The sequence below is a fragment of the Theropithecus gelada genome, chromosome 19 (assembly GCF_003255815.1).
Source record: "Theropithecus gelada isolate Dixy chromosome 19, Tgel_1.0, whole genome shotgun sequence".
NCBI lineage: Eukaryota > Metazoa > Chordata > Mammalia > Primates > Cercopithecidae > Theropithecus > Theropithecus gelada.
The window spans coordinates 28,339,441-28,352,722 of NC_037687.1; the positions used below are offsets into that span (position 1 = coordinate 28,339,441).

General features: G+C 52.4%; 1 protein-coding gene across 7 annotated transcripts; it reads right to left on the bottom strand.

Moving 5' to 3' along the window:
• Positions 1 to 2,049: 2,049 nt before the first annotated feature.
• Positions 2,050 to 9,970, bottom strand: SIGLEC10 (sialic acid binding Ig like lectin 10). 7 transcript variants are annotated; one of them, XM_025367274.1, is made up of 11 exons: positions 9,714 to 9,970; positions 9,245 to 9,634; positions 8,828 to 8,938; positions 8,467 to 8,514; positions 8,057 to 8,326; positions 7,723 to 7,770; positions 7,336 to 7,593; positions 6,980 to 7,264; positions 6,577 to 6,670; positions 5,856 to 5,967; positions 2,050 to 3,418 (listed from the first exon to the last, which is right to left on the bottom strand). In XM_025367274.1, exons 1-11 carry the CDS (start codon positions 9,748 to 9,750, stop codon positions 3,143 to 3,145), a joined length of 1,929 nt encoding a protein of 642 aa, XP_025223059.1. In that variant the 5' UTR covers positions 9,751 to 9,970; the 3' UTR covers positions 2,050 to 3,142. The 7 variants fall into 7 exon arrangements, with proteins under 7 accessions (XP_025223059.1, XP_025223058.1, XP_025223062.1 ...); XM_025367273.1 differs by having other exon boundaries at positions 8,828 to 9,112; XM_025367277.1 differs by lacking the exon at positions 6,980 to 7,264.
• Positions 9,971 to 13,282: the final 3,312 nt, after the last annotated feature.

The following is a 13,282-nucleotide window of genomic DNA, read 5'->3' on the forward strand; positions in this document are numbered from 1 at the left end:
TGTCGCCCAGGCTAGAGTGCAGTGACGTGATCTCAGCTCACCGCAGCCTCCGCCTCCCGGATTCACGTGATTCTCATGCCTCAGAATCCTGAATAGCTGAGGATTACAGGCACCCACCACCACACCCGGCTAATTTTTGTATTTTTAGTAGAGACAGGCTCTCGCTCTGTTGCCCAGACTGGTCTCGAACTCCGGAGCTCAAGTGATCTGCCTGCCTTGGCCTCGCAGTGTGCTGGATTACAGGCGTGAGCCACCATATCCACCTCAGTTTTTTATTTTTTATTTTTTTCCACATCTGGAGGGTTTAGCACAGCCAGGAAACCACACCAGAGAGGGCCACCTTGCCATGTCACCAACTATGCAATAACTACTGAAGAAAGACCTCTTGGGTGGCTATGGAGGAACAGAGGTCGGCAGAGGAGATGGCCAGCAAAGTGCTCACCTTTGCTCTATTTCTTCTTCTTTTCTTAAAAAATTTTTTTATTATTATTATTTTTTGAGATGCAGTCTCACTCTATCACCCAGGCTGGAGTGCATGGGGCGATCTCAGCTACTGCAACCTCCACCTCCCAGGTTCAAGCAATTCTCCTGCTTCAGCCTCCCGAGGAGCTGGGATTACAGGTGCCCGTCACCACATCTGGCTAATTTTTGTATTTTTTAGGTGAAACGGGGTTTCACCATGTTGGCCAGGCTGGTCTTGAACTCCTGACCTCAGGTGATCCACCCACCTCAGCCTCCCAAAGTAGTGGGATTACTGGTGTGAGCCACCGCGTGATTTTTAGCATGTTGTAAGTTTGTTGTTCTTCATTCCATTTCCAAAGCGTTCACGCCTCCATCCCCGCATGTGTTTGCACTTATTTAGATTGGTGGGTCTGAGAGCGCATTAGCACCCCATCCACATGCAGTCTCCTGCCCTTCCAATCCTCACCCTGAAAACCTTCCTCTAATCACAGACCTAGTCATTTTTGCCACGGCTACTCTTGAGCTCTTTATGAACCTCTGCACCCGCTTCCTCTTCTGTGAAAACAAATGAGTTTATGTAGATTAAGATCTAGCCGACTTCTGTAAAGGATCAGATGGTAAATACTTCAGGCTTTGCAGGCCAGCGACTCAACTCTGCATGAAAATAACTGCAATGTGTAAAGGAATGGGCATGGCTGGGTACCACACTGAAATTTGAATTTTCATCTCCTTCCCAGGGGTCATGGAAGGGCCTTCTTCTTCGGACTTTCCCCCGAACCATTTAAAATGTAAAAACATTTCTAGCTTGCAGGTGGTATGAAAATAGGCAGCAGGCTGGAGGTGACTTAGGAGCCTATCTAGTCACCTTTTTTTAAAAAAACAAAACAAAACAGAGTCTCGCTCTGTTGCCCAGGCTGGAGTGCAGTGGTACAATCTCGGCTCACTGCAACCTCTGCCTCCTGGGTTCAAGCAAGTCTCCTGCCTCAGGCTCCGGAGTAGCTGGGACTACAGTTGCGCACCACCACGCCCGGCTAATTTTTGTGTTTTTAGCAGAGACGGGGTTTCACCATGTTGGCCAGGCTGGTCTCAAACTCCTGGCCTCAAGCGATCCATCCACCTCAGCCTCCCGAAGTGCTGGGATTACAGGTGTGAGCCACTGCGCCCGGCTGTATCTAGTCGTCTTTAAAAGCCCTCCCACCTCTGAGAACCCGTGAGACTGAGCCGTCCTCTGGACTGGAGCTGGGGTGTGTCAGAGGCAAATCTTTGCCTACCTTCTCAGAACACCATATTCAGAGAAGGCTACTCAGGACAGATTTGTCAGGCTGTTCCGAATGCCCAGGTCTGGGATGAGATGGCCTATCCATGGAGGATTTTTTTTTTTTTTTTTTTTGAGACAGGGTCTCACTCTGTTGCTCAGGATGGAGTGCAGTGGCGTGATCTTGGCTCACTGCAGCCTCGGCTTCCTGGGTTCAAGTGACCCTCCTGCATCTGCCTCCCGAGTAGCTGTGTTACAAGAAAGGGGTCCTGATCCAGACCCCAAGAGAAGGTTCTTGGATCTCACACAAGAAATAATTCAGGGCAAGGCGGTAAAGTGAAAGCAAGTTTATTAAGAAAGTAAAGGAACAAAAGAATGGCTACTCCACAGACAAGAGTAGCTCCTAGAGCTGCTGGTTGCCCACTTTTATGGTTATTTCTTGATTATTTGCTAAGCAAGGGGTGGATTATTCATTCCTCCCTGTTTTAGGACGTATCGGGTAACTTCCTGATGTTGCCATGGCATTTGTGAACTGGCATGGCACTGTCAGAAGTGTAGCAGTGACGACAACCAGAGGTCACTCTCGTGGCCAACTCGGTTTTGGTGGGACTTAGTTGGCTTCTTTACTGCAATCTGTTTATCAGCAAGGTCTTCGTGACCTGTATCTTGTACCGACCTCCTGTCTCATCCTGTGACTTAGAATGCCTTCACTGTCTGGGAATGCAGCCCAGTGAGTCTCAGCCTCATTTTATTCAGCTCCTATTCCAGATGGAGTTACTCTGGGTCAAATGCCTCTGACAGCTGGAACTACAGGCACACATCACCAAGCCCAGCTGTGTTTCGGTTTTGTAGAGACGGGGTTCACCATGTTGCCCAGGCTGGTCTCGAACTCCTGGGCTCAAGCAATCCACCCACCTCAGCCTCCCAAAGTACTGGGATTACAGGCATGAGCCACTGCACCCAGCCCATTTGGAGGATTTCTTTGTTGTTGTTGTTGAGATGGAGTCTCGCTCTGTTGCCCAGGCTGGAGTGCAATGGCGTGATCTTGGCTCACTGCAACCTCTGCCTCCAAGGTTCAAGCGATTCTCCTGCCTCAACTTCCCAAGTAAGTAGGACTAGAGGCGCCTGCCACCATGCCCAGCTAATTTTTGTTATTTTTAGTAGAGACGGGGTTTCACCAAGTTGGCCAGGCTGGTCTCAAACTCCCGACCTCAGGCGAGCAGCCTGTCTTGGACTCCCAAAGTGCTGGGATTACAGGTGTGAGCCACCGTGCCTGGCCAGATGTTTTTTGAGAGACAGAGAGAGAGAGAGAGAGAGAGAGAGAGAGAGAGAGAGAGAGAAACTTTGCACTCTGTTATCTTCAAACTCTTTCTTACTCTACCTTCCTTCCTAGCTGAGGTCCCAGTCCTAAAACCTAAGAGACCTTCATTGGAACTTGACTTCTGCGTAATCCGCCTGGGTGCCCTTGGGCATCCAGGCCTCGGGCCTGGGTCTGACGCCTGGGAAGTTGAGCGTGGCATAATGGAGCTCCTCTTGGCTCTCCTGGGATTCTGGGGCTTGACTGGATGATTTGGGTTCTGGGAAACTGGGCAACTGATGCTGCTTTTTCTGTTTCTTCTTTGATTCTGGGGAGGGAGCACCTGGTGGAAGAGGGGTCCGAGAAGGACTGCGTGGTGTGGCTTTCTGATTCCGATTCTGAGCCTGAGGGAAGAACGACCATCCTTCATTCATTCATTCAGCAAATATTTGAGCACTTACCACGCGTCGGGCACTGATTTACAGCACAGAGTGAAACTAAGTCCCTGCCCTTGCCTTGCTGAGCTTGCATTCCATCTTGGAAGGAGGAACAGATGATAATTAGCAAAAGTACAATGACTGGTAAGTGACAAATGCCATCAAGAAATTTGAGCACCTTCTAGAAGTCAGCGAGAGGAAGGGTGAGATGACTGTTTAATAGGGCATCCAGGGAAGTTCAAGACCAGCCTGGCCAACATAGCAAAACCCTGTCTCTACCACAAATACAAAAATTAGCCAGGCGTGGTGACACATGCCTGTGGCCCCAGCTACTCAGGAGGCTGAGGCAGGAAAAATCACTTGAACCTCAGAGGTGGAGGTTGTAGTGAGCTGAGATTGTGCCACTGCACTCCAGCCTGGACAACAGAGAGAAACTCTGTTTCAAAAAAAAAAAAACTGATAGCCGGTCGAGGTGTCTCACACCTATAATCCCAGCACTTTGGGAGGCTGAGGTGGGTGGATCATCTGAAGTCAGGAGTTGGAGATCAGCCTGACCAACATGGTGAAACCCCATCTCTACTAAAAATACAAAAATTAGGGGGGCGTGGTGGTGCTTGCCTGTAATCCCAGCTACTCGGGAGGCTGAGGCAGGTGAATCGCTTGAACCAGGAGGCGGAGGTTGCAGTGAGTCAAGATCTTGTCACTGCACTCCAGCCTGGACAACAACAGTGAAGTCCCATCTCAAAAAATAAAATAAAAATAAAAAAATAAAATAAAATAAAGGATAGCATGCATGCACGGAGAGACAGACTGGAGGGGGTGAGAACGGAAGCAGAGAGACAGACTGGAGGGGGTGAGAACGGAAGCAGAGAGACAGACTGGAGGGGGTGAGAACGGAAGCAGAGAAGGCATGCAGAAGGGGCCTGTGGTGCCCGGGAGAGAGGTGTTGGTGCATGGCCTGTGGGAGTGAGGGAAGAGTAGGGAGAACTGGCTTGGTTGTATTTTGAAAGGAATTTGCTGATGGATTGGTTGTGGGGTGATAAGAAGAGAGGAGTGAAACATGATTCTAAAGCTTTGGACTTGGCTGGGAAAATGTGGTGTTATTTGCTAAGATGGGGATAGAGATGGAGCATAAATGGTGGAATTAGTCTTTTTTTTATTTTATTTTTTTATTTTTAGATGAAGTTTCACTCTTGTTGCCCAGGCTGGAGTGCAGTGGCGTGATCTCACTGCAACCTCTGCCTCCTGGATTCAAGCGATTCTCCTGCCTCAGCCTCCTGAGTAGCTGGGATTACAGGTGCCCACCACCATGCCCAGCTAATTTTTTGTATTTTTAGTAGAGATGGGGTTTCACCATGTTGCCCAGGCTGGTCTCAAATTCCTGGGCTCAAGCAATCCACCCACCTCAGCCTCCCAAAGTGCTGGGATTACAGGTGTGAGTCAGCATGCCTGTCCTTTTTCTTCTTGAGACAGGGTCTCACTCTGTCAACCAGACTAGAGTGCATGGCATAATCACGACTCACTGTAGCCTCCAACTTCCAGGTTCAAGAGATCCTCCCACCTCAGCCTCCCAAGTAGCTGGGACAATAGGCATGCACTACCACACCCAGCTATTTTTTAATTTGTTTTGTAGAGGAGAGGTCTCACTATGTTGCTCAGAATGGGGAATTATCTCACATTGGTTCTGGACAGGCTAAGTTTGAAGTGCTGATTAGACACCCACATGGAGATGTTGCATAGACAGTCTGCAGTTCACGGAAGGAGGCAGGAGACAAAAATTTTGCAGTTGTCAGCATAAGATGTTATCTCTTAATAATTTCCAGAATTTACAGAGTATTACCCAGGGGCCAGGTGATATTTTGAATATTTTATTATACAAGTACAATATATTTAACACCCAGCATCATCCTAAGAGGTGGCCGCTAGTATTATCTCCATGTTACAGCTCAAGAAATTGAGGCACAGAGAAGTGAAGATACTTGTTTCATCACACAGTGATGACAGCAGGATTTGAACCCATGCAGGCTGATTTCAGACCTCCTGTGCTGAATCCCTATGAGGTACAGCCTCCTGATGATACGCGTAATTGTTAAGCAGTTAAGTGTGATTAGTAACATCAATGGTGGCAGTAATAATGGAATAATGGCTACCTATTGAGAAAGCGCATGTATTCTAATCCTCAAGCCAACTCTCAAAGGAGACAGGGGAAGAAATGAAGGCTCAGAGGGGCTGAGTGACATGGCTGAGGTCTCATAGCTAGTAAGTGCCAGCCAGGATTTGAATTCAGTACTATCGTTGGCACTTTTCACACCTTGATGTCCATAAGATAAGGGGTGCAGAAGTCTGAAAGTGGGGTGTCAGCTTTAGAGAAGAGAAAGAGTGGAAGCATGGCCCAGACACTCACCAGGGGGCCGGCCTTCGGGACCACATTGATGTAATCCAGGATCGTGCTGTGCCGGGAGAACCTGGGCCTTGGGGTCTCTGTCTGGGTCTGTCTCTTTGGTAGAATCTTCATGCTGAGGAAACGAACACATCTGTTTGTGCACCGTTGCACCTCCCTGTGACAGACTGCCACGTTTACTACTTGAGACCGTCACTACGACAGTTACTACTACTACTACTACTACTACTACTTGAAACCGTCGTTATGAGACTGAAAGAAGGAGGACAAACGTAGAAATGAAAACTCAAGACAAAAGAAACTTTTAAAGGAAGGAGTCAGGGGAAGAAGAAGAGGGCTCCCCGCTTCTAGTGAGCAAGGGCAGCCATCTGAGCCTCTACAGCCCTTCGGATTTATTGGGTAGAAAGAGCAGGGAGCAGGGAGGTAACGATTGGTCAGCTGTTTAATTGATCACAGGTTCATATTATTACTAACAAGCTTCAGACGTGCCTAATTACAAGAAACACTTTGCTTGGGGTGTGACTACCCTCAGTATTCCTTCTGGGAAGCAGACGCAGTTTGTCGGTTTGCCAACATTCTGCATTTATGAGAACAGTTTGCGGTTTACTTGTATAGCCTCCAGTGGTATACTGAGATGATCACGACCCTCACTCTTTCGGCCTGCAACACCTCCCCTCTTCCCGGGTCCAGGCCCCAGACCCCGCTACTCCTCCTCTTAACCTACATGATCAGGGTGAGGCAGAGGAAAAGAAGAGCCGTGATGCCGATTCCCAGAAACGCCCCGTTGGAGAATGCCGTTGAGACGAGTCCCTTCTTATCTGCACGCGGAGAGGGTCAGGTGGGCATTTCCCACCCACGCAGGGCTCACGAAGCCCACTCGTCACTCAGCATTCAGGCTTCCAGTTCCCATTGCGGACACTGTATCTGCAACCCCTCTGTTTACTTTAAGGAGGCCTTGCCACACCCCGGCCCAGGTGTTAGGACTTCCCATTGTGTTTTCCTGTCGACATACAGATGCCACGGGTGTCCTGTGTCCCTCCGAGCTCCTGCTTCAACCACAGGGCCCTACTCTTTGCCCCACTCAGCTTCTCCTCCAAGAACCTCGGCATTCAGGAGGCCCCCCTAACCTGGAAGCTGCAGGATGGATCCACTCCGGGCCCCATGGACGTTCCAGGCCTCACAGCTGAGCCCAAGGCCAGAGCTGAGCCCTCCACGGAGGCTCAGGGAGCTGTTGGCCCAGGGCCCGACTGAGCTGGAGGTGACGTCAAAGGAGTCCTGGCTGCTCTTCCCCTCCAGCAGCTCCTCCCCAAGCCACCAACGCAGAGAGGGGGCCGGGCTGGCTTGGGAGGAGCAGCTACAGTGAAGACCCTCAGTCTCCCAGGAGCAGGAGGGGCCCAGCAGCTGTGGGGGGTCTGTGGGACGGAGGACAGGACTCAGCAGGGGCCCCTTCCTGGCACCCAGGTGCCCCCCTTTCCCCACTCACAGTGCACAGAGAGGCTAACAGAGACATGCTGGGAGCCCAGCGGGTGCTGAGCGTGGCAGGTGAACTCTCCTTCTTGCTCCACTTGAACCCGAGGAAATTCCAGGACCCCAGGGTCTGAGGGCAGGGAGGAGCCCACGGTCTGTCCCCCCTGGGTCCAGCTCAGCCTGGCTGGGGGGCTGCTGTGGGTGACACAGACCAGGCGCAGGCTTTGGCCCTCCAGGACCGGGAGGGACGTGCCGTTCCCGAGGTTTTCCAGGACTAGGGAAGGAAGGGGCAGAATCGACGTGCAGCTCAGGGCTCAGGGACCCTCCTGCATGGGGACCCTCCAGATGCCTGGGCCCCCAATTCGGCACCGAGAGGCCCTGGCTCCTCTCTCCCCTTTCCTACCTGTCCTGTTTGCTTGGGAAACCATCACTCTCAGGTTCTCTGGAGGATCTGAAATGGAGAGAGGGGACCGGCTCTAGACGGGCCAGGGGCTTCCCCCTGGGTAAAGGGAAGTGTCCTGGAGACTGAGGTGGGGGAAGTGGGTGGGATAGAAGGGCAGTGCAGAATCACCCACTGAGTCCCAGACACAAACTGCATGAGGGTCTACACAGGTAAGGTCAGTCCCCGAGGCCTGGGGCTCCAGATCCCCTCAGCTCTGGGACCCTGAGCCCAGTCCCTGCATCCCCACCCGTTCTGCCCTCCCGATGGACCCCAGGCCCCTGCTGGGCACACTCACACTGCACAGAGAGGTCCAGGGCTCGCTGCTGGGAGCCAAGCCTGTTCTCCGCTCGGCAGGTGTAGCGCCCTGAATCCGCGGCCTTCACCCCGGGCAGCTCCAGCCCCAGGGTTCTGGGGCCCCAGGGGTGGGACAAGGAGAGGACTCTGTCCTGCAGGACCCAGCTCAGCGTGGCGGGGGGCTGGCTGTCAGCAGCACAGAGGAGCCGCAGGAACTGGCCTTTCTGGGCTTCCAGGTATGGGACATTTCCCTGGGGCTGGAGCTCCAGGGCTGGAGTGGGAGGAAAAAAACAAGAGAGAGAGGGAGGGAGAAAGAGAGAAGGGGTACAGGGAGGAGCACGTCCCCTCATCCCCTGAAGCCTTTTCATCTAAAGACGACTGGCCCAGCCCCAGCCCGACGGCCCTCAGTACCTGATGTGTTGTCACGGAAAATGCTGATAACAAGGTCTCTGGGGGCGTCTGCAACAAGATTGTGAGCTGGCTTCAGGGAGGGATGGTTTGTTCCCACAACCGGAAAAATTCCCCCAGGGAAAAGAAAGTCAAGACTATCCCGGGAAGACAAGTGGCCAACCAGTGCCATGGCTCCCTCATTCCCATCCCTCTCCCAGGGCTACATCAGTGTCCTGGGACCCTATGGCATCCTCTCCCTGGACGCTTCTGAGCTGGGAGCCGCTCACTGCCCCGCTGGGCTCCTCCCCCTCCCCTGTCTCCCCACCCTTCCCCACACCCACCGGGTCTGTCTGCACGCCCCACCGTCCCAGGCCACACTCACAGGCCACGCGGAGTCGGACGGTCCTCTGTGCACTCACACCCTTTCTGGAGAAGTCCACGTGGCAGGTGAGGTCGGTGTCGTGGTCCTGGGGGCTGGGCATGAAGCTGAGCACTGAGAAGTGGGAGGTCGTTGGTTTGGTTCCTTGGGAGGAGAGGGCAGTCCCCGTCCAGGAGAAAGAAGGGGCTGGACATTCCTCAAAGGCCCAGTTAAACACACAGATGACTGTCACTGGCTGCCCGGGCTCCAGGGTCTCGGGGATGTAGACATCAGGCTTCTGAGTCAGGGCTTGGACAGAGACGGGGGTGGGGGGGTTCTAATGCTGCAGGGGTCCCTGAGAGCCCTCTCTGCTCAGCCCATAGCCTGTCCCCAGGGTCCCTCTCCAGTGTGACAGGCAGCGGTTCCCATCCCATTCCATACCTGTTACTTTTAGAAGGAACCCATTGTTCTTGAAATTATATCTCACATATGTTCCTCTCTCCACCCGAAAGAAGTACCATGCCGCATCCCACATCTGTGCGTCTCTGATCACCAAGGAGCAGCTCCTCTTGCCGGGATCCCCAGTGAGCTGGAATCGGCCCTGGGTGCTCATTTCCACCTCTCGATTCTGGTCGTTTGTCGCCACTGGAGCATCCTTGCTTGTCTCAGTCTCAGTCCCTGCTTTGAACCAGTAGCCATAAGCTGGGGTAGACTCTGTCCAGCCCCTTGAGGGGTAGTTGAAAGAGCAGGGCACAGAGACACACAGGCCCTCCAGCACCGTCACTGACTCCTCCACTCGTATCCAGAAGCTCTCATCCGTAGCCTGGGACCCTGTGGGGAGACAGAGGCTCAACCTGAAACCCCAGCCCTAGCTCCGCCCCAGGTCCTTTCTGGTCCTCGGCCCACTCACCGCCCAGCAGCGAGGACAGCAGCAGCGGCAGTAGCATCTCGGCATAGAAGGCACGGGACCTGCCTGAGTCAGGCCTATTCTCTGGTCGTGCTGTGAGTGGCTCAGGGCTGTTGGCAGAAGGGGAAGCCGAGGGCGGAAGCTGAGCCCTGGGGCCTGATGCATGAAATGAGCTTCAGATGCTGAGGTCACAACTCCTTTCCCTTCCTCTGCACTCTCCAGCCCACCTTGCCCAGTTGTCCTCTGGGTCTCTTGGGGGCCCAGCCTGGCCTTGGGCTTGTTGAGCTGGTCCTTCCAGAGCTCCCTGTGTAGGAGGAGAGAGCAGGCTTGTGTCTATCCTGGGGGCCTGACTGGGGGTGGGGTAGTGGGGTAGGGGCTCTCCCTCTGGGCCCTGGGTCATTGAAAAAGCAGAAGTGAAAAATCCACAGTGAGCTATACCCTTGTCTGGGCCACTGGTGGTGTAGGTGGTGGGTACAGGGGAAGGGACAGTTACTGGAGGGGGCTGGTCTTGTCAGATAAAATGCAGGATGCCTGGTTAAAGCTTTCACAGAAAAGATAATTTTTTTTTTTTTTTAGTATAAGTATGTCCCAAATGCTGCATGGGATATACTTATACCAAAAAGCAAATTTGTTTATTTGAAATTCAAATTATTTATTTGTTTATTTTGAGACAGAATCTCGCTCTGTCACCCAGGCTGCAGTGCAGTGGCACGATCTCTGCTCACTGCAACCTCCGCCTCCCAGGCTCAAGCGATTCTCCTGCCTCAGCCTCCTGAGTCTAGGATTACAGGTGTGTGCCACCACACCGAGCTAATTTTTGTATTTTTAGTAGAGATGGGGTTTTACCACGTTGGCCAGGCTAGTTTTGAACTCCTGACCTCAAATGATCCACCTGCCTTGGCCTCCCAAAGTGCTGGGATTACAGGTGTGAGCCACCGCACCTGGCCTGAAATTCAAATTTAACTGAGCATGTTGAATTTCTTTTTTTCTAAATCTGGCCATCCTAGGGTGGTGTCAGCCCCATCCCTTCATGCTTCCTGGTGAGCTCACTGACCCTTGGTCCCCAGAAGCACCCTCCTGCCCCCACTGGGCCCTAGTCCACTTCCCAGTCTCCCTTCCTCCTCTGTCATTCAATTGGGACACCCATTGGGATTAGAACACATATGCCCCAAAGTAGTGCTGATGGGAGGAGTTTGAGGAAAGGTGGGAGTTGGGGGCAGAGTGAGGGAAACAGACTAACGAAGGGGGAATTTGCAATGAGTGGAGTAAACTCTACAAGATGTTTTCCCCTCACTGAGATCTTCCTGAAATGACTCTGTTTGGGTCACACAGAGACACAGAACTCATTCTTCAACATCCACACACCTTGGGTATCGAGCACTGAGCTTCAGGGGGACTTGGAGGTAAATCCTCCATGGTGGATCAGCTCCAGGGCCCCAGGTTAGTAAATGAAGATTCTTAGAAACAGGAAAGCACAGAGTCCCCTAAATGACGCAGATGCTGGACAGACATTCAGGATGGGACCTGGGGAAGAAGGGGTCAGCTCTTCCTGGCGGAGGGGTCAGGAGAGGCCTCCTGGAGGAGATGACCCACCTCCTGCCCTGTCCTGGTTCTTTCATCCATATGGTATTTTTGTGTTTTGTTTTTGAGACAAGGTCTTGCTCTGTTGCCCAGGCTGGAGTGCAGTGGTGTGATCGTGGCTCACTGCAGCCTCAATCTTCTGGGCTCAAGCAATCCTCCCACCTCAGCCTTGCAACTAACTGGGACTATAGGCACACACCACCGTACTCAGCTAATTTTTGATTTTTGTAGTTTTTGTAGAGACAGGTTTTTTGAGACAGAGTTTCCCTCTTGTGGCCCAGGCTGGAGTGCAATGGCGTGATCTTGGCTCACTGCAACCTCCACCTCCTGGGTTCAAGTGATTCCCCTGCTTCAGCCTCCTGAGTAGCTGGGACTACAGACATGCGCCACCATGCCTGGCTGATTTTGTATTTTTAGAAAAGGTGGGGTTTCTTCATGTTGGTCAGGCTGGTCTCGAACTCCTGGGCTCCAGCGATCCTCCCGCCTTGGCCTCCCAAAGTGCTGGGATTACAGGTGTGCGCCACAGCCTCATCCACTGTATCAGTCGCTTGAGCTGTTGTAACAGCGTGGCCCAGACAGAGGGGCTGAGACAACAACACTGACTTCCTCACAGTTCTGGGGTTAGACGTCTAAAACCAAGGTGTGGTTCCTTCCGAGGCCTCTGCTTGGCTTGCAGATGCCACTTCTCCCTGTGTCCTCACACGGCCGTTCCCCTGTAGGTGTCTGTTTCTTCAACTCCTGCTCTTATAAGAACTTACAAGAACTCAAGTCATATTGGACTAGGCCCACTCTAGTCCAAATGAGTGACCTCATTTCAATCGGCCCTCAGTATGCACGGGTCCCACATCCCGGAATTCAACAACCTGCCCATCACGGCATTTAAATACAAAACCAACAAAAGCCAACATAACCATAAAAAACAGCATGAATTAAAAATACAGCATAACACCGCATTACACTGTATTAGGTGTGATAAGTAACCTGGAGATGGGAGGATGTGCAGAGGTGCTATGCAAACACTACTGTATAAGACAGCTGAGCATCATAGATTTTGGTATCCAAGGGGTGGGGATCCTGGAACCAATCCCCCACTAACACAGCAGAACAACTGTATCTCTTTAAAGACTCTGTCTGCATGTACAGCCACATTCTTAGGTACTGGAGGTTGGGACTTCCACACAGAAAATAGGTGGGGGGAGGGGGAACACAATTCAGACCCTAATATCCACTTCTCCCCACCTTTTTTTTTTTTTGAGAGAGAATGTTGCTCTGTTGCCCAGGCTGGAGTGCAGTGGCATGATCTAGGCTAACTGCAACCTCTGCCTCTCCGGTTCAAGCGATTCTCTTAGCACAGGCTGACGAGTAGCTACAGGCACCCGCCACCACGCCTGGCTAATTTTCATGTTATTTTATTTTATTTTTATTATTATTTTTTTGAGACAGGGTTGTGCTCTGTCGCCCAGGCTGGAGTGCACTGGCATGATCTCAGCTCACTGCAACCTCTACCTCTCAGGTTCAAAGGATTCTCCTGCGTCAGCCTCCCGAGTAGCTGGGATTACAGGCACCTGCCACCATGCCCAGCTAAGTTTTGTATTTTCAGTAGAGACGGGGTTTCACCATGTTTGACCGACTGGTTTCGAACTCGTGATCTCAGGTGACCCTCTCGCCTCGGCCTCCCAAAGTGCTGGGATTACAGGGTGAGCCACCACGCCTGGCTCCACCTTCCCTTTGATCCCTGCTTCCTTGTGACCTAACCTGGGCCTTCTCTGAGGACACCAGCCTCCTTCCCCCAGGGGAGCTCTTGTGTTGGGGGACATCACACCTTCCTCTCCACAGAGCTCAGAAAAGGGCCTCTCCCAGGGAGGAGTGAGGGGAGGAAGGGTGCCTGGGTCCTGGTGGAGGTGGGTCCCTAACGAGCTGATCTCTAGGACCCCCAGCCTGGGCCCAAGCCCCACCTCTGCCTTTGAGCATTTCACACCCATGGGATCAGC

Coding starts and splice junctions, on each gene's coding strand:
- SIGLEC10 (XM_025367273.1), bottom strand. CDS start 9,750: ATGCTACTGCCGCTGCTGCTGTCCTCGCTGCTGGGCG. Junction 8,515..8,827: donor CGTCCGACTCCGCGTGGCCT/GTGAGTGTGGCC, acceptor ATCTTGTTGCAG/ACGCCCCCAGAGACCTTGTT. Junction 5,968..6,576: donor CTCTGCCTCACCCTGATCAT/GTAGGTTAAGAG, acceptor TCGTTTCCTCAG/CATGAAGATTCTACCAAAGA.